The 23007-nt window shown below is 40.3% G+C and overlaps 1 protein-coding gene across 1 annotated transcript; it reads right to left on the bottom strand.

Annotated features, from left to right (window-relative positions):
* Window positions 1-3055: 3055 nt before the first annotated feature.
* DNAJC25 (DnaJ heat shock protein family (Hsp40) member C25) lies at window positions 3056-21497 on the bottom strand. Its single transcript, XM_046671383.1, has 4 exons — window positions 21105-21497; window positions 9070-9222; window positions 6799-7269; window positions 3056-4279 (listed from the first exon to the last, which is right to left on the bottom strand). Exons 1-4 carry the CDS (start codon window positions 21435-21437, stop codon window positions 4157-4159), a joined length of 1080 nt encoding a protein of 359 aa, XP_046527339.1. The 5' UTR covers window positions 21438-21497; the 3' UTR covers window positions 3056-4156.
* Window positions 21498-23007: the final 1510 nt, after the last annotated feature.

The following is a 23007-nucleotide window of genomic DNA, read 5'->3' as shown; positions in this document are numbered from 1 at the left end:
AGTTGTATATTCTTCGTTGTGGGTCCTTCTAGTTGTGGCATGTGGGACGCTGCCTCAGCGTGGTTTGATGAGCAGTGCCATGTCCGCGCCAAGGATTCGAACCAACGAAACACTGGGCCGCCTGCAGCGGAGCGCACGAACTTAACCACTTGGCCACGGGGCCAGCCCCGCTAGGATCCTACTTTTAGGAGCTAGTATCTCATTTTACTATTAAAAATGAGAAGACATGGCTGAGAGGTTAATCTGCCCAAAGTCCAGCTACCAGACAGTTGCAGCGCCAGAACCCGAGCCTTGGTGTGCCAGGCTACAAAGCCAGAGCCACCAGAGCCGTTCCGCTGCATCTTGCTCGCTCTTCTTGAGGTTCTAAAAGGAGAGGGTGCTGAATGGGAGGAAGATTTTCCCACCCCCTAATGAAACCGGGGAGGAGTCTGTAAGAAGTCCCACAGGGCACTGTCTTGAGACAATGTGATCCATTCCACGCACAGTTGTCAAGGACGCTCTGAATCCTCTAGGTACTAAGAAGCTGACTAAAGTTTACAAATAATTATGTAGGGTTTTGTTGTTGTTGTTGGGGAAGATCGGCCCTGAGCCAACGTCTGTGCCCGGCTCCCTCTATTTTTTAAATGGGTCGCTGCCACAGCATGGCTGACAGACAGTGGTAGAGGTCCACACCTGGGATCCAAACCTGAGCACCCGGGTCGCTGAAGCACAGTGCCAAACCACCACAGGCCACGGGGCCCCCCCATGCAGGCTTTTAAATTACACGCCCATAACATTTCTCAATAGAGGGCAATCTAATCTACTGTAGATCCTAAACCTATGTGTATTTGCAGGCCTACAGAATTTTAAATCCTAATTATCTACAAAGATCCCCTCATTTCATAGTTGAGGAAACCAGAAAGGTTAAATAATTTGTTTAGCAAATTTTATTTAGTTATTAGGTTCCAGGTTTAGCCTTAGCCTATATTTAAATGTGAAGAGTATCACATCTTGTAAATAAAATTAATTCTACTTCATCCATACGTGTAGTTTCATCAAGACCAACATTTATCTGCCTTAAATGCAGTTATAACTCAACAGAGACCATGTCTGATTTAATGTTTTAAAATAGCTAGATATATTTATACTAATGTCTAATAAAAGACATTTCTTGGGGCTGGCCCCCTGGCCAAGTGGTTAGGTTCGCATGCTCCGCTGCAGGCGGTCCAGTGTTTCGTTGGTTCGAATCCTTGGCGCGGACATGGCACTCTCATCAAACCACGCTGAGGCAGCGTCCCACATGCCACAACTAGAAGGACCCACAACGAAGAATATACAACTATGTACCAGGGGCCTTTGGGGAGAAAAAGGAAAAAAATTAAATCTTTAAAAAAAAAAAAAAGACATTTCTCTTTAATTTCCACAGACCTCTCCATTTGGGGCCAGCAGACTGGTTCATAATACTGGCTGAATGTTAGCTTAGCAATGGCTTCCACTCAAGGAAATATCTCCGTTTGGGTGATAAAAGTTTAGTACGCTTTCAGTCCGAAAAAAATCTCAAAAGAAATGAACTACTATGATTTTCTAGACATAAATTCAATAGTATGAAAATAATTGCTAATTCTCTAAACTATTTTTTATGTGACATTTTAAAATCCTGTATACCAATTGTAGTGTTGATGATTCTAGGCATGGTACCTACCTAACAGGTGGGTTATGAAACAGCAACCTATGATTGATAGAACTTGAAGAACTCATAAAGAAATAAGACCAGTGAGAAAAGGTTAGTACTGGAATCTGTTATGAAGATATTTGACAGGAATAGAACCCTAAGACTTAGTAATGTTAGCACAGACCTCAATTACATGAAGTGATAACACACAGCAATGAACAGCAATGCACTATAAACCCGTGGACGTCAAGCAAAAGGGGGATGGTGAGAGCCCTAAAGTGAAGCACAAGAAGAATTTCCTAACGAGTGGGGTTGTGAGGTCCTCTACCCAGGATCCTCCTCCAGATGGTCCTATGCCGGAGAAGCTTTTGGTTTTTTGGTGGGGGATGGGTAGAGGATGGACAATACCCAGAGTACTTGAATGACACTTGTGACAACTAATGGCCCTTCCTTCACTCTAGGATTTTGCAGCAGTTATTCTGTCGAGGGAAGGGGAGAGAAGAATCATAGTGCTTCCGTTAAGGAGAATCCATTCATCTTGACCTATGCAATGACCATGATTCCAAAAAGAAACCACACTTTTACCAGGTGAGCAGGCTGCTGGGGACAATTCCTGAAATGAGATCTCTGGAAAGTCAGAAATACAGCAATCCAGCAGATATGCAAAATAATATCCAAAGATAGCTGGTTTTTATCAGCCAAGCTTTACGAATACTAACATATCCAGTCCTCTTATTTTTCCTTATCACTGGGGGAAAACTACTAGAATACCAGAAATTTCTTTGAAATTTTAACAGAGGGCCAAGTGCCTACATTTCTTTTTGGTCCTTATAACACATGGCACATACTTCTGTTCTTAGATGACAAATACTATTCTGTGTTAAATATATGATAATGAATTCTAAGGCGGGTTGCTGGCTCTAAGACCACAGCATCTTTGAAAGGCATTTGTCTCTGGTTAAGAGTTGGGCCCTGCAGGTTTGGAACATAGCTTCCCGGAGTTTGGCTCTGTAGTTTCTGCACCCGCCTAAAAAGAACGGAGGCATGTGACGCTTTCATTTTAAGTTTACAAAAATATAATCATGTCACTTCTAAATTTTAGAGCTGCACAAGGGCCCTAGTGATAATCTGGTCAAACTCCTCCCCCCATTTTCTAACGAAGCAAATGAGGCCCTCACCCGATTGAGGGACTCGCCTCGGGTCTTTGTCCACATTAGCAAGGGCGGAATTCTTCCCTCCTGCCTCTTGGTCTATGTCACATATTTGGGCTGAGCTCCCAAAAGGACTAGTTTACTTTAGCTAGAAAGAGACTCAATATCTACTATTTACACTAATCTTTTAAAATTATGTAATACAAAAGCAATATGTTAATCTTTGACTTAAAATGTCATACCAACAGAACTGTGATATCTTGCAACCATTTTATTAATATGAAGCAATCGGATAAATCCTTTCACAGGAGTATTGATTCACTACCATGAATGTGTCTCGACACTCTGGTGCAGTATCACACTTGCTTCAGTCAAATTACGTGTGAATTACTTTCACTTCCACATGTATAAACATTTATATTTCATTGATAGAACAGCACACAGCCATGCACCTCTTCTTTCTGGTTTAAATGCATGTAAATGCACCCATGTACAATGGATTTTTCACCACGCGAGGACTTCATAATACAGGTATATGAACAACTTTTCAGTACACTATTTTTGCTCCATTATTTTTTTTACTTGAAGGGTGGGGGAGAAGCATTACTGTGGTACAAAAGACCTTCTTACAAGGTCTCTCTGGGAAACGCGTTTGAGAATACACTTATAGTCCTATAATGACTGTAATCAAGACCATCCCACAAGGACGTGAAGGTAGGCTCACTCTCCTGGAGAGTTTCTGCTCTGATAAGAACATTATGACGGGAGGAAACAGTATAAGGATATTCCAGCAGAAGACTCTCCTAGAGAGAGATTCTGAACATACTGCAATCCTAGAATGACTGTAATGAAGATGGCATGATAGCTGAAACCATTTTACTGAAGTCTGTGTCTAGAAAGACACTCACAATCATGTACTTAAATGCTGTTATAATTTTTTATGTTTGGTGAAAATATTAGAGGCCATGAAAGCAGAAAAATGCAGCACTATAACAAAGAGTAAGGAAACACTTTGGAAGAATAAACACGTAACACGTAAAAATTTTAAATGGTATCTAATAAATTTTCACGTCAAATCTTTTAACTAAACATATAAAATTCTTAAATGGCAACTAATAAATTTTCATGTCAAATCTTTTAACAAAATCCACAAATAGATTATAAAAATTGAACAATCATAAATGTCTTATGTATAAAGTTTTAAGGGAAAAGTTTAAATTTCTATATTATTGTTTAATCAAGTATTTGAGGAATTTTAGTTACTGCTGAGGAGCAGCTGATACATTTCTAAAATAATTCAGTTATGAAAATAATGTTACAATTAAGGTTTGGCATAATAGCATTCCGGCAATCTTCAGTCATCCACAAACATTAACCGTCCCGGCCCTTCATTCTTCATCCACCTCCTGTATCTCTTCCATCTAGGATCGTTTGCCAATTTTTTCTTTAGTTCTTCTTCTTGTTCTTGTTTGTAAACCTATCAGTATAAATAACACTAATTGACTTTATGATCCAAAGGGAAACGCGTCATTAGCTTTATGGCATATTTACATTTTTCAAATATAACTTTAGGTAAAAGTTTCCCAATAAATGTATCGGTTTGTCTTCTGAAGAGCATGCATCTGAAAATACTAAGCAATTAAGCACCTTAACCTTCAGTGTTAAAAAAAAAAAGAACATCTTGTACAAGAATACTAATTTTTTGTCACCGATTTCTGTAACCTGGGAATACATTCTTTTCCTCATTGAAATCATACACAAGCTGAGTTTAAAAGGATTACACATCTCCTCTCTACAACTAATGTCCAATATTAAAGAATCACACTTTATTTTTTTAACACAGTACTCTGTAAATTTAACTGATGACTTTCAGTATTTGTTGATCCTACCAAGGTACAAAATGACCTGTGTAGACATGTGTCTCCAAACTGAACTTACGGCTATTTCTATTTTCAAAGATAATTACTAGTTTTTCAAAATAGTTTATTAAAGTTCCCAAAGAAGGTTAAGTACACCACACAGATTACGAACAAAGACCATCTGCGTTTCTGTAACTTTTAGTGGATTTCAGTTATAGCTAAACGGACAAGGCGTCAAATGCAGTTCTACAGCCACATCAGATTTCAGAAAGAAATTATCCTTTTCCAAATTTTAGGAAGTAATAACTAAGATAATCTCATATAACAACCTACGATAATTCAGCCCAGGATGGTACGCTATGAAAGACAGTTTTGTGGATTGGGCTGCTTAACCTACTAAAAAGAGAAAATCTTCCAAATAATTTAGGAGCAAAATTGTATGTTACCTTCCATTTTTATGTTATTTATAAGCAGGCTGAATATGTCTACTTGCCAAAACATTCTGGCAATTCATAGTAAGTTACTTATTTAATTCAGAATGAAACTGTCAGTAAAATCTAATATTTAGGGCACCACATATAAAAAGGAATGTGTATGAAACTAAAAAACCAAATATATCTCAGATTTCTTAAGGTTTCCCTGTGCTTTATTCTTATTTTAATACCTTAACCAATTAATTTTATTCAAAACCCAAAATATTATTAGGATGAGATTACTAGTTTCTTTAGGACTTCAGCTGAGCAGCTGATCACCTCAAAGCAATTGTTATAGCTGACGATTGTAGAATATAGTATTTATTAAAATGCCCAAGGTTTAGTGGCAATATAGTAAGTCAATTTAATTTAAAAGCAAAATTAAAAAGTAGTGAAATCCATGCAAACGTATACATCATCCCACTGCAGTTTAACACAACCAATTAGACCATTCTTAAAATTTTCAGCATCGGTCAATTCAAGTATTTGAAGTTCATCTTTTAAAAAGACAAGTTACTTTACAAAAAAATGGGGGACCGGCCCCATGGCTGAGTGGTTAAGTTCGCGCACTCTGCTTTGGCGGCCCAGGGTTTCCCCAGTTCAAATCCTGGGCGCCGACATAGCACCACTCATCAGGCCATGCCTCGACTAGAAGCACCCACAACTAAAAATATACGACTATGGAAATGCAAATCAAAACTACACTAAGAGATCACCTTACACCCATTAGAATGACAAAAATCACCAAAACAAATGGTAACAAATGTTGGAGAGGTTGTGGAGAAAAAGGAACCCTCAAACACTGCTGGTGGGAATACAAACTGGTGCAGCCACTATGGAAAACAGTATGGAGATTTCTCAAAAATTAAAAATAGAACTACTATACGATCCAGCTATCCCACTGCTGGGTATCCATCCAAAGAGCTTGAAGTCAGCAATCCCAAAAGTCCCATGCACCCCAATGTTCATTGCAGCATTATTCACAATAGCCAAGACGTGGAAGCAACCTAAGTGCCCATCAACTGATGACTGGATAAAGAAGATGTGGTATATATACAATGGAATACTACTCAGCCATAAAAAAGAACAAAATCGTCCCATTTGCAACAACATGGATGGACCTTGAGGGAATTATGTTAAGTGAAATAAGCCAGACAGAGAAGGACAATCGCTGTATGACTCCACTCATATGAGGAATTTAAATATATGGACAAAGAGAACAGATTAGCGGCTACCAGGGGAAAGGGGGGTTGCAGGGGTGGGCACAAAGAGTGAAGGGGTGCACCTACAACACGACTGACAAACAATAATGTACAACTGAAATTTCACAAGATTGTAAACTATCATTAACTCAATAAAAATTAACTCAAAAAAAAAAAAGAGAGAAGAAAAAAAAATCGGTGGTCTACATAGGGAAAAAACCCCACAACTATGTACTGGGGGGCTTTGGGGAGAAAAAGAAAAAATAAAATCTTAAAAAAAAAAGACAAATTACAGGTTAAAAACCCACTGTCCCACTACCAAATACGGTCCTACTTTCAGTGAAAGATCTTTGTTCATTACGTGACTCTGGGATTTGAGGAATGCGTGCGCTCCTGGGGCCCCAGCCTCACTGTAGCGTGGCAGAGGAGCAACGCTGACATCACAGCAGAGGGATTACCCACCTCATAGTTCTCCTTGATCCAGAGCTCCCGTTTAAGAAAAGTTTCTTTCTGATGATCTTCCAGACTATCAAACTGAGACTTTGACATCTTCATAGATTTACGTATGATATACAGTCGTTCTTCTTCGCCATATTCTTTGCCCTTGATGTTAAAATTATAGATCCACCGGCAATACCACACTATATATGAACACAGGTGAAAAGGAGCTAAGAGAATTTGAAACAGGAGAAGATCACGTATCTGGGGTTTCTGATAGCCTCCCTTTATATCTATTTTACTTTTTATAATGTTCTTTATGATGTTCTCCTCCTCATCACGAATTTCCTCTTTGGACTTTTTGTTTCTGCCCTTCTCTTTGGCTTTTCTGAGCAAGCCCTGCTGCTTGGCAATCTCCATGGCCTGGATGCGGTACTTGGGCACTGTGGCTAGGTAGCTGATTGCCTTGTCGTAGCTATTCCACCAGCTGAAAAACTAGAACATTTAACAAAGAAAAATGGGTCATTTTTACTACCAAAATTCATCTTGGTGAACACCATCCCCTGAGAAACCCATTCTGAATAAAAATAGGGACCTCAATCATCTTAGTCTGTAAGTACAAGATACAACCGAATAATACCCATGTGTGCATGGGGTCTCAAAGCTGGGTAAGTCAGGCAAGCCCTGAGCTGAGCCAAAAAGCCATTAATTCAGACAAGGGACACCCAAGGTCAGAGGATAGACCGATGGAATCATACCACACCTGTGATTTCACATCTTTACCATTTGGCTCTTCCCTACGATCACTGTCAAGAAATCTCTGTGTTAAGACTGCAATCTACGTACTGGAGGAGGAGTTAAATGGCAAAACTAGCTGGTGAGGAACTGGTTTAAAAAAAAATCACAGGATATAGACTCAGGCAACTATATTCATTCCTGCCTCTTTCCTAAACCATCTACCTATACTATAGTAATGCTAATCAGCTTCTGAACTGAAAGATTCAAGTATGTTTGAACTCTTTCCTTATTTGGACAGGAAACGTTAACTTATTTCATAAATATAAGCAACCACAATTGGTTTTATTAATTGTCAAAAAAAGTCCTACTTTTCAAACTTGACTTGCTCTTTTACTGAGTGAATATAGTGGTTACACCAATAATATCCTGAAATATTTTAGTAGCGATCTATTAGGAACAGCAAAAAAAAAAAAAATGTCACTAGGATATTACGTTATCTAAAACAGAAAAGTAAAATTATCCCTGCTTTCCCCTGTAGACAACACCTCTACAAAAGCGGATGCATTTAAAATATACAACCTTAGCTTAGGAATTCTTTTTATCACATAAATTTAATCTCATTTCTGGGAATTAAACTGAAGAAACAATTTTCAAACTAGCAAATTACTTCAGTCTAGTCACTTGACATGGTCTTTTCCTCTAAAGGAATTCATGATAGATGTGGTTAGTTTAAGAATAATAGTAGGGGGGCCGGCCCAGTGGCGCAGCGGTTAAGTGCACATGTTCTGCTTCGGCGGCCCGGGGCTCACCGGTTCGGATCCTGGGTACAGACATGGCACCGCTTGGCCAACGCCATGCTGTGGTAGGCGTCCCACATATGAAGTAGAGGAAGATGGGCACGGATGTTAGCTCAGCGCCAGTCTTCCTCAGCAAAAAGAGGAGGATTGGCAGATGTTAGCTCAGGGCTAATCTTCCTCAGGAAAAAAAAAAAAAGAATAATAGTAGGAAACACTCATTTCAGGCTGAAGTTAAATTTTTGTGATATTTTAAAACAACATAAAAAGTTACTGTAGTTCTTTTAATCTATTTTAGTAGTGTTCAACTCCAGCAAAAGCCACCCTTAGCAGGCACGTAGAAATGTGTGGGACATTTTCAGTTATTACAATGATGGCAAGCACTACTAGCATTTGGTGGATGGATAGGTGCCAAATATGAGGGGTCATATGTGAGGTCATATTAAGAAGTTCAGATTTTTCCCAAGTTTAATGGAAAATCACTGAAAAGTTCTACAAAAGTAAATGATATGATCAGGTTGACAATCACTCTGGCTGTTATGTGGAAAATAAAGGGGGCAATGAAAAAAAGATCTGCTGTTGGGTTTTTCTGTAGTCATATAATGACATTCATCCTCAATTTCTTGGACTTCCCACTGACAAAGATTCCAATATTATCAACTGGTTGAATAAATGAATATTTTTCTAATGTTAAAACAATCACAACTGGAAGTAAAATTTTACAAAAAGGAACACGTAGACACACCTTTCCATCAATACACACCTGAAACACTGAAATAGCACACACACTGACCAAGATCACAACCCTCACATCCACTTTAGGGGCTAAGCGCCTGCTGTAGTAGTGGTAATAATGGCTGTAGTACTCTTCCGGGTGATCCAGCATGTAGTCGTAGTCTTTGCGTGTTTCTTCATCCTGCAAAATAGCAAGATAGCCAATTTCATAGGACATTTCATAAAATGGCCTTAGTTTATAATCTTGATAAGTCAAATCTAGAATTTTATCATTATGTAAGATCAATCTGCATAAAAGAACCGAAACTGTCAAAATCAAAAAAATTTCCATCACTCTTCAAAGGTACATGTAAATTTGTTCCCAGAACTTTATTTCCCCAAATTCCTGAGTCTTCCTGGAAAAATACGAACACTTTCATAACAATTAACCATGCCTTTACAGCCGGTGTTGTGGTGCTAATAAGGACGTCATCATGTTCTTAAAACCAAAGAGCATGTTGACACCTATTCTCTGTAACTGTTGATAGAAAAAAATGTTTATCTCCATTGTATATGTTCACAATCATTTTCCAGCCTTGTGTAGAAAGTTTCCCATTGAAAGCAATGATTAAGACAACAAAAAGCAGACGAAGCCAGTCTGTGCCTACAAAATTGAATTACGCTCATCTGAAGAAACATCGATGCAGGAAATGGTCCAAGTCTAGCTTTGTGACTTTGGGTGAAAGTTTTAGCCTCTCTGACACTCACTCTTCTTCCTTTGTAAAATGGAGATAATAATACCTACCCTACTAATTTTGCAGGGTTGTTTTGAATATCAAATGACATATATTATATAAAAACATGTTACAAATAAATAGTACCTTACTACTATAACATTGTCACAGCCCAGTTCATAAATAAGGTAACATATAGATCTTTCTTAATCACACAAACATGTTGAAAAAATCAGAGCACTTTGAAATGCTGCCTGAAAGTTCACAAATAAAACATTTCTTAAAACCTTCTCTAATTGTAACCAATCTCTAACAGGGGTAAATGCCAATCTTGTACTGAGCTACAAAGATTGAAGAGCTGCTTAACTAGGTTATGATTTGCTTTTTATTGCACAGGAAACTTATTCTGTCCTGTCCAAGAATGTCAAAGACTAAAACCACAACAAATTCTTTACGTTCTGTAAGTACAACAGAAACCATTAGGAAAACAAAAATATTTTTTAACCTAGAGAATTTCTTTCTAGGATGAATTATTCAACATTCTTACCTGAAGGCATTTCAAAATCTGCACCCAGGGCTTTGCTATCACAGACAGAGGCCCTGGGTCTGTTCAGAGCCCCTCCTGAGTCCTCCAATGTGCAGTTTCTTAGATTTAAACAAGAAGTTTGCTAATGACAAAAACTTCCCTGTACCCATTCAAATCATTATATATTTTCTACTAAGAATTCCGAATTTGAGTGAGCGTATACTCAGTGACAATTTTCTTAAATTCATTATATTCAAAATATTTTTACCTCTGATTAGAATTTGAAACTAGATAAACTAGTATCTAGTATAACTAGATATAAACATATGTAAAGCCTATTCCATGGCACTATATAGAGGGCCAATGGGAGAAATGTCTGTTACATAAGGAGAACTGAGCTCAGGCTGATGTTATTTTCAGATTCGATCCTTGTATATTCGTTTCCATCGAAGAAAGATTTTCTGGTGGCAATGGCCACACTTTCAACTGTCAATCCATTATTCCTTCTACAAGTCATCATCATATTTCAGAGCTTCTAACAGAAAGAGGGTAAAACTTTATAGGTCATAAAAATAGCTCTGAAGACTAAAGCCCATGTCTCTTGATGTATCTCATTTTGAGTACTTCAAGATATCCTTTGAGAATTTTCCCATTCTCCCTCCATTTTTTGCTTTTTGGGCTTATTTCATAGAAATGCTCCACTTTTGGCCTGACATCCTTGACTTTTAGCCTCCCAATCTTGGTAGATGCCTTTTGAAACGTTATTTCTTCAAACATGATTCTTCTCCTTGCTCCTCCTAGATTACATGTAGTTTTGAAACTGTACAGATCAGCTTCCTGTAGTCCTCCAGCATCACAATCTACGCAGAGCCCTTTCCCCAGTCTGTCTGTACTGCTCCTAGGGAAAGACACAGCAAGAGCTTTAAGTCTCATTGAAATCTGCTTTGTGAATGTCCCACTCCAGTGGCTATCTTCTCTTCTTTGTTCTCTTATCTTAGTAAAGGTCATAATCCATAGAATGTAGATATCCCTCTTCAAGTATTTCACCCAAACCTTCCCCCAGGGTCACCATCTTCTCATTAGTCCCTAGAGTTGTGACATCATCAAGTTCTGAGCACCTCTAACAGGACGGTCAACTGATGCTCCAGCAACCAACGACTCTAAAATCTCTACCTTGTGTCAGGCCCCTCTACTGTAACCAGAGCCTGTGGGGTCGATTCTGGGCCCTCAAATGAGTCCTCAAACTACTTAATTCTTGCAAAACGTTTCAGGGTCAAGTCTGACTTCTCTTAGGATGGTTTTCTTCTCCTTGAGGTCACCACAAATTTATAACCTTATTTTGGTCATGATTAGAGACAAGAAGTTTGGCCAGTTACTTGTAGCATTTAAGCAGCTAGAAACTTTACTCTTTGGTGTATGGCTTTCTCTTCAGAATGAAGAAAATGATTTTAGGCTGAGGCACGCACAATATACACTTTAGAAGGTTTTCAAGGTGGGCACAAATTGGAGAGAGAATTCTCAACACTCTAAGACAAAATCCTACTCTTTAGTAACCTACAAAGTTTAGAATCAATCTAGTAAGAACATAAGGATACCAGGAATATTAGCAAAAAAGAAAAGACAGAGACTGGGACCCAATTAGAGAGCTACAGGTACATTCTTATTTTAACACCATATATTTATTTTTTCTCCTACCCATCTTGCAACTCAAGTAGTCCCGCAATTTTTTGTTTTTTATCTCTAATGCTTCCCCGTGGCTAATAAGATAAATTAAAATTTCCTTGGCATGCAACAAAGCCTCCATAACTGGCCCAATCTTACCTAGAAACATCTCATCACTCTCCCCTCTTTTGCCCATAGCAACATTCAGATAGTAATTTCTGGAATTTGGTGTGTTCCTCCAGTACAGGATGCTCTTTCATACCTATGTCTTTAAACATATAATTCTAACTCAAATGCCCAGCCCTTTCTTCCAGCCTCATGAGCTCCTACTAATCCTGTAGGACACAAACGTCACTGCCTCAGACAGAGTTGGACCACTCTCATTGCACATATTTCCTATTTATTATAGCACTTATCACATTGTAATCATTGTTTTTTTCTTTTCTTTGAACGAGAACTTCTAGATAGGTAGGGTGACTCATTAATCTCTGTATATCCAAGGCCTAGCACAGTGCCTGGCATTCAGTAAATGTCGTTTTAAAATGAGTGGAATTTTGGGAAGGCTCTCCCTCACTATAAACATATCTCCCGCCACCGAGGTTTCCACCTCAGCAGGAAGGCTGGATGGGTGATTATGTCACAAAAATTTAGGCTTTGCAGAAATGATTGCTTGATTTCATAGCTTATGAAAATACACTACTTTGGCTAAAATAGCTTAAACCTTAAAACAGTTTAATAGCTTACCTTTCCATAAGGTAGTACTTTTTCTTTCAGCAATTTTGTGGATCTTAAGGTCCCAGGGTCAGGAGATTCCAACTTCTTTCCAAAACCAAAACCTTTATACTTGTTTCTTCCTCCTCTCTGTCCTGAGCCTTGACAAGCAGGGCAATAAGCTCCTTGTTTCTAATCTCTACAGGCAAAAATGGTGCTTCTGCTGGTGTCCACTCCACTCCCAATCCTCTTGGTTATATGCAGGAGGACTGGAACAGAACCACCAATATCTAGATCAAAAGTGAACAAGAGGAAACCCACAAGCAAAGAAAGCACTGAGTCCTTCCTTCTCTTATGAAAGTATTCATTCCCCCCTCCCCAGAGGCAAAAATATATTACGTTCTTGCCCTTGACAGAAACAATGAATTGTTTGATCTCAATAAACATAAATTGCAATAATGTGATATTGCAGCCAGTTTTACATTAAAATTTTTCTAGTACACAGATAGTAGAAACCATTTTAGGATAGTAAAGGCCAGGAATCAATAATATATGAAAATTCCTATTTTGTTCATTCTTAAAAATACATATTAATCCTATTTTTAAAAGCAATACACACATACAAATGATTCTTTAAAAAAAATAGCATCTGTTCCCCTCAATTTTTTCCAGGCCGTTACATCCTACTGAAGAGGAAGGAAATGAACTGCTATCAGTGTCATTTTTTTCTTGTTCCCCGCCCCCCAGTCACTAGTGCAACTATCTTCTCATATGGCTCCTCTTCTCAGACTACAGGGGATCTCAACAACTGACGTGACGTGCAGTATCACCTACATACTACGGACACTCAGGTCTGCTTTTCCTGCATCCTCCTATTTTCAAATAGTGTACCTCCTGAACACTTCTGAAATGTAATAAAATATCTCAAATTCAACATGCTCAAAACCCAAATCTGTTCCTCTGTGTTTCAGCTAATAGTACAGTATTACTATCTACTTGGTTATAGGAGCTTTTAGAAACTTTAGTTATTTTTGATTCAGCAAATAATTATGCAGGGCATTAAGCCTTGTGTTGTACTCAAAGAAGGATAAAAAGACAAGATAAGGTCCTGCCCTCAAGAACTCTCCGATCTAGGAGAACCTAGCTGGCAAGAAAAGCACAATTTGACGTGCTAAGGACTAGAGGACTAACTAACTGCCTGAGACCACCGTAATGGGATTCACAGAAGAGACGAAATGAGTGCTGGATTTTGAAAAGCAAGAAAGATGTGGGAAAACGTCTTCCAGGCAAAGGGAACAGCAGAAGTCAAAGTACAGAAGCATCAGTGAATATAAAGGATTCAGCGAGGCTTGAGCACTGGGAAATTGAGGAAGAAAGGAGCAGTAAATGCGGCCAGGAAGAAAGGCTTGGATAAGAACTGCAGAGGATCTTATACGCCAAGCCGAAGTGTCAGGGTGTTATTGTCTGTGCTATTCAAAAATGAAACGTTTTAAAGTATGAGAACAACAGCATTGAGTAGAAATATGCATTTTTGAAAAATAACTGATAGTATCGTAGAGAATGGAATGAGGGACAAAGAAATTTTAGAGACTAACAAGCAGAATCAATAAAACTTAGTGTTGACAGGAGTCTAAGAATCGACCACATCAAGCACGATTAGTGACGTTTCTAACTATAGTTACTGTGTGGACATGTTACTCTAAGATAACGAACAGAGGGAGAGGACAGCAAGTTTGGAGAAGATGCAGGGGAAAACTGTGGAAGATTTTGAAATGGGGAGAAAAAAATTACTGGGTATCTTTTCACTCCCTGGATTCTCTCTACCTGTATGAGGAGCGCACCTTTGCTTATCTTTGGAAAGTCTATTTTCACTTCGTAGAGACAGAAGTAACTTGCAGAAAACTGGAAGTAATGCAAATAATGCTTTTTCACAGAAAGACAAAGTGTGTCCAGTGAAATGCAACTGATTACTGCCTTGTCATATTGGCCAGTTTCACAGGCATTTCAGCATTCCTTGTCTGACTATAAACCTGTGGTATTTTTTTCTCTTTTGAACGAGTCTTAATATCTTATTGGTTCCCTCATGAATTAATGAGTCAAATAAAGACCTCTGACACATTTTGTAAGGTATGTAAGGTATGAGAGTCATGATTATATCCTCTTTTAAAATTTATGCTTTAACAAAGATTGATTTCAGACATGTTTAATTTTGGGTACCTGTGTCTCAGATGAGAGACAATTGAAAATATGAACCTAGAGACCACACACATTTTAAAGTTGTCAAGGATGTAGCTGAGTTTCATCAGGAAGAGCTTCGAAAATAAAAAGAAAAGAGTACCCAAAGGAAAGAACTCTAAGGAAAAGCAATGTTTAAGGTGAAAGCAGAGGAAAAGAAGACTGAAAAGAAACGGCTAGAAAGATAGCAGAAACGGGAGAGAATTACATCAAGGGAGAACAGGTCCAAGAACCACATGGTCAACACCATCGAATGCCACAAAGACTTCCAGGAGGAAGAAATACAGAGCAGCCCCCAGATCTGACGCTTAGAGCGTCATTGTTCACCTCAATAAGAACAGTTCCAGTGCGTGTGCTGAGGCCCATGTTAGTCTACGACAGCTTGGATGGAAGGGAGATGCAGAAATAAAGAGAGCCAACACCGAAGAGAGAAGAAAAATGTGACTGTAGCTTTAAAAGAAGCAAACCTCAGTGAAAGGAATGAGAAATGAACCAACTGAGAGATTCTCCAGTTACCAAAAAGGAATGATGAGATTCCAGAAGACGACAGTGGAAATAAAATGAATTCAGTCAAGAATACCTTCGTGCCTTCCCCAACCCATCCTCAATATTGTCCCCAGAATTTTCTTTCTGAAACAAACATCACACTGCGTTCCTTCTCCACTTTAAAACCTCTACAGGGTTCTTCATCATCTGATCCCAAACTATGTTCCAGTCTCCTGAAACATTCTCCCTACCATGCACCTGACAGGCTTCTAACCAAGAAGCAGTAGACCCCCTAAAGTCTACGAAAAATGTACTATGGGTCTTGGTGATGTGAATATCTCAAATGTTCCACTGACCCATGACAAATCTGCACCAGCTAAACGAACACGTCAAGTGTACGGTTTCTGGCTAGAATTATATCAACTCGGTAGTTTTTGTGTTAATCAAAAGCTCTGATTGGTTGTTGATAACATCAAGTGTCACGCAGTCACAGCACTAGAATTAAACACATCTGGTGGATCATCAACTTTGGTCATAAGTAGGGAATAACAACTGGAATTAAGGGCTCAGTAAAAAATAAACACCACTTATGGGTTTATAGCAGAAATAGCAAAGGCAGCACATAAGGCACCACACCCTTCTTCTGGGCCCATAGGAGAAATCACTCTCAAACATGCCATCTTTCCCACAAAACCCAGACAAGGCCTGAAAACCCAGAACAGGCCTCAAAACCTTGACAAATGTTGCAGGGAGTCATGAGCAGAGTTGGAATGTGAAATGAAAACGATCTGCCACCAAGCTTACTTAATTTGGCTGTCTATCAGCATCACAACAATAATAGAAATTTACATCATTTCTACTATTTTTATGGATACCAAATTATTATGAACTGATTAAAATATGGATCAATGCTGCAAAAGAAAAATAGTAATACTAACAAGTGCAGTTAATTTTTTCCCCCAAAACAAAGAGTCCCTGGGAGAAATACAATAAAAGTGATCCTTGGTGGAGAGAATACTCACTACTACAATACCTCACCAAACTACATCTCATTCCTGGACAAGCCTTGCACACTCACGACTCCATGGTTTTGTTAATCAGCTTTTCCCTCTACCAGAAACATCCCTTCACCGTCAACCCTGGTGACTTCCAGATCCAGATCAAAGAGTACATTCTTCTCAAATCCCCCAGGAAAAAATAATTGTTCCTCTCAGTGCTGCGATAGAATCTACACGTGTTTTTATTATATAACTTAAACAAATAATAACCAAACAATAAGTATCTGTCTCCTTGTTATATTAAAAGCTTAAAGGCAGGAACTGTGCCTTTTTCACTGTTATGGTCTCCTCCCACAGCACCTAGGTCAGTACTGGTCAGAGAAAGGGCTGAGTAAGAGAAAATACGAAGGGAGAACAACCAACAGTAATATAACAAGGCAGGGAGTCCAGAATCCCCCTTTTTGCCAAATTCCTCCTAAGTGCTTAAAGCCCTGCGCCATCAATAAGACTGACACAAAGACACTAAAGTGTTCTTGCGACTGCCCTGCCAAGACAGGGCTGGAGCAGTGGATGGTTCTCTGGACACACCCCTTAGCAGATAACCTCCATGCCAGTAATACTTCCAAGACCTTTGCTGTGTTCTTCTCTTGTGATCTCGCAAATGCTGTCAAATTCTATTTTCCCATTTTCTACCAATCATAGTTTTTCTAAGTGCATCCTTTCCACCTGTGCCTTCATCTGCTTATTTCTCTGCCATGCTTATTTCCACTATTTCATCCAATTCTATTGTGTATTCAAAAATGATTAATGTTCTTGCTTAAAAACCCTCAGAACATAATTTCTCCTTAAAAATAGAAGTGCAATTTTTCTCTCATGTAGGAATTTTTCATTCATACCCATCCAATCTACTTTATCTGTACCACTCCTTAAAATTACAATTAATTTGGGGTAAAATGTCAAAGTAGGCTTCATATAACAATGTCAAAATGCCAGAAATCCACTTTCGACTTTCATTCTATCTGAATCTATCTCCAGATATGAGTTTTTATTTAACAAACATTCATTATCTGATGTGCCAGACATTGTGCTAGGTGCCACGGACATATATACAAAAACTGAGGGGCATGGTTTAAGGGAGAGGGGAGAAAGACCACTCAATATTGACAGTGCAGTGTGATAAGTGCTATATCCACATAAAAAGACCCAGTGTTGACACAGCCAGTGACAGTCTGTTTACTTAACTTCCAAAGTCCACGAATCCCCTGAACCCCCTTTAGTCACATACGCCAAATACGATTCACTGTCTTAACTTACACTATGAAGCAAATATAAGGCAGTGTGTGAAATCAAAATGGTTCCAAGTCCTGCTGAGATCTGGAATTTTAAGTTATTTGAGAATATGAACTAAGCATGATGTGGTGAAAGCATCTGACCGGTGAGTGCCTTTCCTTCCATTATAATCCATCCTTCTTTTTCTGATTTTCCTCAATCTCTCTATGCACAGGTAGAATTTCTGTTGCTAAAATGACAATGACCAAGTGTGATAATATCTCCTTGCCTTACCAATTTAATTTATATTTAATTTATATTTAAATCACATTAGTGTACGTATATTTTAACAACCTCCATCTAAAAAATCTGTCTCTCTCAAAGAGGCACTGACCAAGACAACCTCAGAGTCATAAATCCACTGTATCTTACACGAATGTAGTTCCCATTTTGGTAACGTATTTATCAATATTCAGAGATCCTTGGTTATTAGAAGTTTTGGTGGAACACCACTATAAGGACAAAATACAGCTACTTATATCATACATTAAAAATATTAAGAGACTTGAACAGACCAACAATAAGAGAAATTAAGAAGGTTATCAAAAAATTATGGGGGAAGAAAAAAGGCTCCTGGCTCCAATGAATTTACAACTACATTATTTCAGATTTCAAGAAAGAATCAACTTCTGTTAGATATACCGTTCCAGTGATGGAATCTACCTGTGCATTCTACAAAGCAAATATAAAGTCAACTTTTCCTTCCATACGGCAGGAATAACTGAACATGGCTGTCAAGGAGGACATAGTCTCCCCAACTCCCTCCCTCCTTTCTGGCTGGCTCCACAAATAAGTATTCCTCCTACAGGGTTTACCAATATTCTTTCTGGAGAAAGATACAGCATATAACAAAAACAGCAAATAGAAATGAAACGTGGTCCCAGGTCTACAGTTGCTGCCTCCACCAGATGGTATGTGGAATTCTAGATAGGCTTCTGCCTCTTGTCTTTACTCCGGAGTCACCAGAACTCATCAACTTCTCCCACTATTCTATCTGACCTGCTCTTAGCAAAAGCCACATGGACCTCTTATGCCTCACACACCCTCTTTCCAACCTGTGGTTGTAATCCAACCAAAACAGTGGTTATATCCCCACTGCCTCAAAGCGATAATTTGGAAGGCCGAGGCTGTCTAAATTGGATGACCCCAGTTCATGAGATCTTTGCATTACCCAGAGATGATATTCTCTGGCAACTTTCTCACAATTTTCCATTATGACAGAAACAAAATCAGACCACCCTGTTTATTTTTAGTAACTTTTTCCACACACAGCAAGTCAAAGTCTGTTTCCTTACTCCAGGAGAGGGCATCTGCAATGCAGTTTTAAAAAAAAAAATTTCTGTAGTATTTCCACTTGGAAGTGGAATCCCTGTCCATTTCTATAAATTTAAAATAGGAGTTTTCATAATGCTCAGCTAGGTCCTGATTTTCCTAGGTCCAAAGCATCCCCAGCCTTCCCTCTTCTCTCACAGATAATTTCCATTCTCTTGCAGTAACACTGAGTGCGGCTGGGCAACTACAGAACGCTCCCTCACTCCCTCCTCATCAGTGCGACTCCAATTCTCGTTTCCTGTTTGGAGGCATCTCCAGGCTACCACACACCTCCTGTTGGAATCAAGAGTAAAGGCGTTACTTTCTCCAGACATACTCGTTTTTAACTGCCCAAAAGTTCCTCGTTCTTGAGTGGACGAATTATTTTATTGAGCTTTTTATTGGCTGACAAATCAGTGCTAAACTTCAGGGGTAGAAACCTTTAGATGCAACCCTTACAGATCCACCAGATCAGCCTCCGAATTTGTCTCTTTAAGAAGAGGCAAGACTATTTTGTCCTGGGGGCCCACCAGCAAGAATTTCTCTACTGTCTCTATTTCTTGGCACCTGTTTTACTAACATGCTCACCATTCTCATGCCAAACCTACCCATCTCCAAACCCAGCAGAAGGCAACCTTTGCCAGTGTTATTGCTGCCCTCTCTTCTGGAATCCTCCCTCTGCCCAGTGCTTCCTTATGTGCCAGGCTTTCTGGCTGTTTGTCTGGACCACTTTCTTTGCTCACTGCAGAAAAACACAGATTGAGGCTGCAGATGCTGGGCTGCCCTGGAAGGAGAATTCTTTCCCATTTTTCCGAAGTCCTTCCTCAATCACTCTGCATCCTAAATAGGTAACCAAAGCCTCTGGCCTCAGCACCTTCCCAGCCTCCCACCCATTCCTCAGCTAACTGCCAATAAAAATTACAATCTCACCAACGCTAGTGAGAATTTAGTGAACTAGGCATGCTCATTTTATGTTTCCATATTATCCAAACTGCTCTGGAAAGCATGAACGAAAAGCCGTTAACTCCTTGACTCAGTATTTTCAGCTCTGAAAAAATAATCCATGGTTAAATTATAGCATACTCACTCAAAGTAGTTATTAAAAGCAGACTATATAGCAACATGGGAAACTCTGCCTCCAAAGAAAAAAAAGCTAGAAAGAAAAATCTTCAAACTACAATTGCTGTTACATTAGCATGATGGGGGCCTTGAAGCAGTGACACTTCCATCAAAGATGATTTACACTTTGTGATTGCTTATATGTTTTGATTTTTGAATAGGAGAAGAAAACAGATCATGCTAGACCTCCCCACAGGACTCAATAAAACTTTTGTCAAACGACTACACACATAGTCACAAAATATTGCCTATTACAAATTCTCAGAGTCTTGAACCCAAGTCATTGAGCACCTATTTACAGGTCCTACATAGGGATTTCTCACCCTTATCATTCAATCCTCATAATAACCCTGTGAGGATGGCCTCAATTTTGCATATGAAGAAACAGCTATTTCAACATACGAAGTCACTATCCAAGGTCATACCGGAGTGTCAGAGCCAAAAGTCAAACATCCAGTATTCTGACTGGTTGTTCATTGTTCTTTTCAGTATTTTTCTAGATCCTTAAACCCGAGCTAAATGTCACAATTAATACTATCCCCAGAAACCAAGTTTCTGTCATCTCAAATTGGCAGGAGCACAGTCACTCAATATTGGAGACCTTTCCTGGGTTCCATCACCGATCTTGGCAATAACAATCACCCTGCTTTCCGAGTGTGACTTGCCCGTTATTAAAATGCCTTTCACTAAATCCTAAGATGCCCACGGCTTTGCGTAAAAAAGACTGTCACAAAAACGAGGGGGCTGGTTGTCCCCCCACGGCCCGAGGGGGTTTCCCATGGTTGTCAATGGGCCGTGTGGGCTCTTTCCCGGGGCCACGTGGGAAGGTGTGAGCTTCTTCAGGGTCGTGCCGGTGGCCGCGCGGACGCCAGGCTCGCAGAGAACCTCGCTCCCCCGGCGGGGGACCGACGCCGCCGCCGCGCCGCGTGCCTCCCCACAGGGCCCTCGGCCCAGCCGCGCCCCCAGGCCTCACCTTGAGAGTCTCGTAGGCGGTCGCCACCAGCAGGAAGGCCTCCTCGGCGCTCTGCGGCGTCCGTCCGGGGCCCTCGTCGCCAGGCTCGGGCCGGTAGCGGTCGGGGTGGTAGCGCCGGGCCAGCTGGCGGTAGGCCCGCGCGATCTCCGCCTTGCCCGCGGCGCGGCTCACGCCCAGCACCTCGTAGCAGTCCCGCGCGCCGCAGTAGAGCCCCTCCACCAGAGCGCCCGCCGGCCGCGCCAGCAGCAGCGCCAGCAGCACGGGCGGCAGCAGCCCCACCCAGCGCCGGCCCGCAGCCCCGGCTCCCCGGCGCGAAGCTCGCGGCGCCGCCATCCTGGCCTCGGCCGCCGCTCCGCCAGCCCAGCCGCTCTCCCGCACTGGGCGGCGCGCCGGATCGGCTGCCGGGGCCCAACTCCACGTCAGCAGGCGGCGCCGGCGCGCATGCGCACAGGGAGCGGCTGCGACAGCCACTTCCTTCACGACTGTTGCTAGGGCGGAAGGACGCCTCAGCCACGCGGCCGCTTCCGGTTTGTCGCTGAACGGCTTCCTAGTCCCTGCGGCGGGAAGATCTGTGCTTAGTCGGGCTTAAAAGATGTCTCTATGTCAGAGGCGCGCTGAACCAGTGTGTGCAGAGCGCGTTACCGTCTACAGTGCGCTTTACACACGAGCTTTTTGACATCATGACTTCACCTACTGCAGTTGGTAGTCTGGCTTTCTTGCCGTTTGGTTACCAGCGTCAAAAAGATGTGTGCCCAGGCGTACCACAGTCCTAGTCGTGACAGTCAAAAATGTCTCTAGATATTGTCAAATGTGTTCCGGGGGTAGGATTGCTAGAAAAAATACAGATCGCTCAGTTAAATTGGAATTTCAGTAAACAAAAAATAATTTTTTAGTATAATTATGTCCGAAATCTTCCACGAGACTATACAGCAACGTGGAGAACTTTCCCTCAAAAAGAATTGTATCTGTATAGAACAGAACTGAAAGCCCAGAAATAAAACTGCACATCTATGGACAGCTAATCTTCAACAAAGGTGCCACGGGTATACAGTGGAGAAAAGACAGTCTCTTCAATAAATGGTGTTGGGAAATCTGGACAAGCACTTGCGAAAGAATGAAAGTAGACCATTATCTAACGCCATATATGAAAATAAACTCAAAGTGGATCATATACCTAAAGATAAGTCCTGAAACCATAAAACTCCTGGAAGATAATATAGGTAGTACACTCCTTGACATTGAACTTATCTTTTCGAACACTGTGTCTTCTCAGAGAAGGGATACAAAAGAAAAAAATAAGTGGGACTTCATCAGACTAAAGAGCTTCTGCAAGGCAAAGGAAACTAGGATCAAAACAAAAAGACAACCCACCAATTGGGAGAAAATATTTGCAAATCATATATCTGACAAAAGGTTAATCTCTGTAACATATAAGGAACTCACACAATTCAACAACAAAAAAACAAAAAGACCGATCAAAAAATGGGCAGAGGAGATGAACAGACATTTTTCCAAAGAAGATATACACATGGCCAATAAACACATGAAAAGATGTTCAACATCACTAATTATCAGGGAAATGCAAATAAAAACTACACTAAGATGACACCTTACACCCATTAAAATGGCTATGATCTCTAAGACTAAAAATAACAAATGTTGGAGAGGGTGTGGAGAAGAGGGAACCCTCGTACACTGCTGGTGGGAAGGCAAACTGGTGCAGCCACTATGGAAAACAGCATGGAGATTCCTCAAAAAACCAAAAATAGAAATAGCATATGACCCACCCATCCCACTAGTGGGTATCTACCCAAACAGTTTGAAATCAACAATCCAAAGTAACACATGCACCCATATGTTCATTGCAGCACTGTTGACAATAGCCAAGACATGGAAACAATCC

Source organism: Equus quagga, chromosome 1 (genome assembly GCF_021613505.1).
Source record: "Equus quagga isolate Etosha38 chromosome 1, UCLA_HA_Equagga_1.0, whole genome shotgun sequence".
NCBI classification, from domain to species: Eukaryota; Metazoa; Chordata; class Mammalia; order Perissodactyla; family Equidae; genus Equus; species Equus quagga.
Note: the sequence above shows the minus strand (reverse complement) of the source record. Positions and strands in the feature narration are given on the sequence as shown.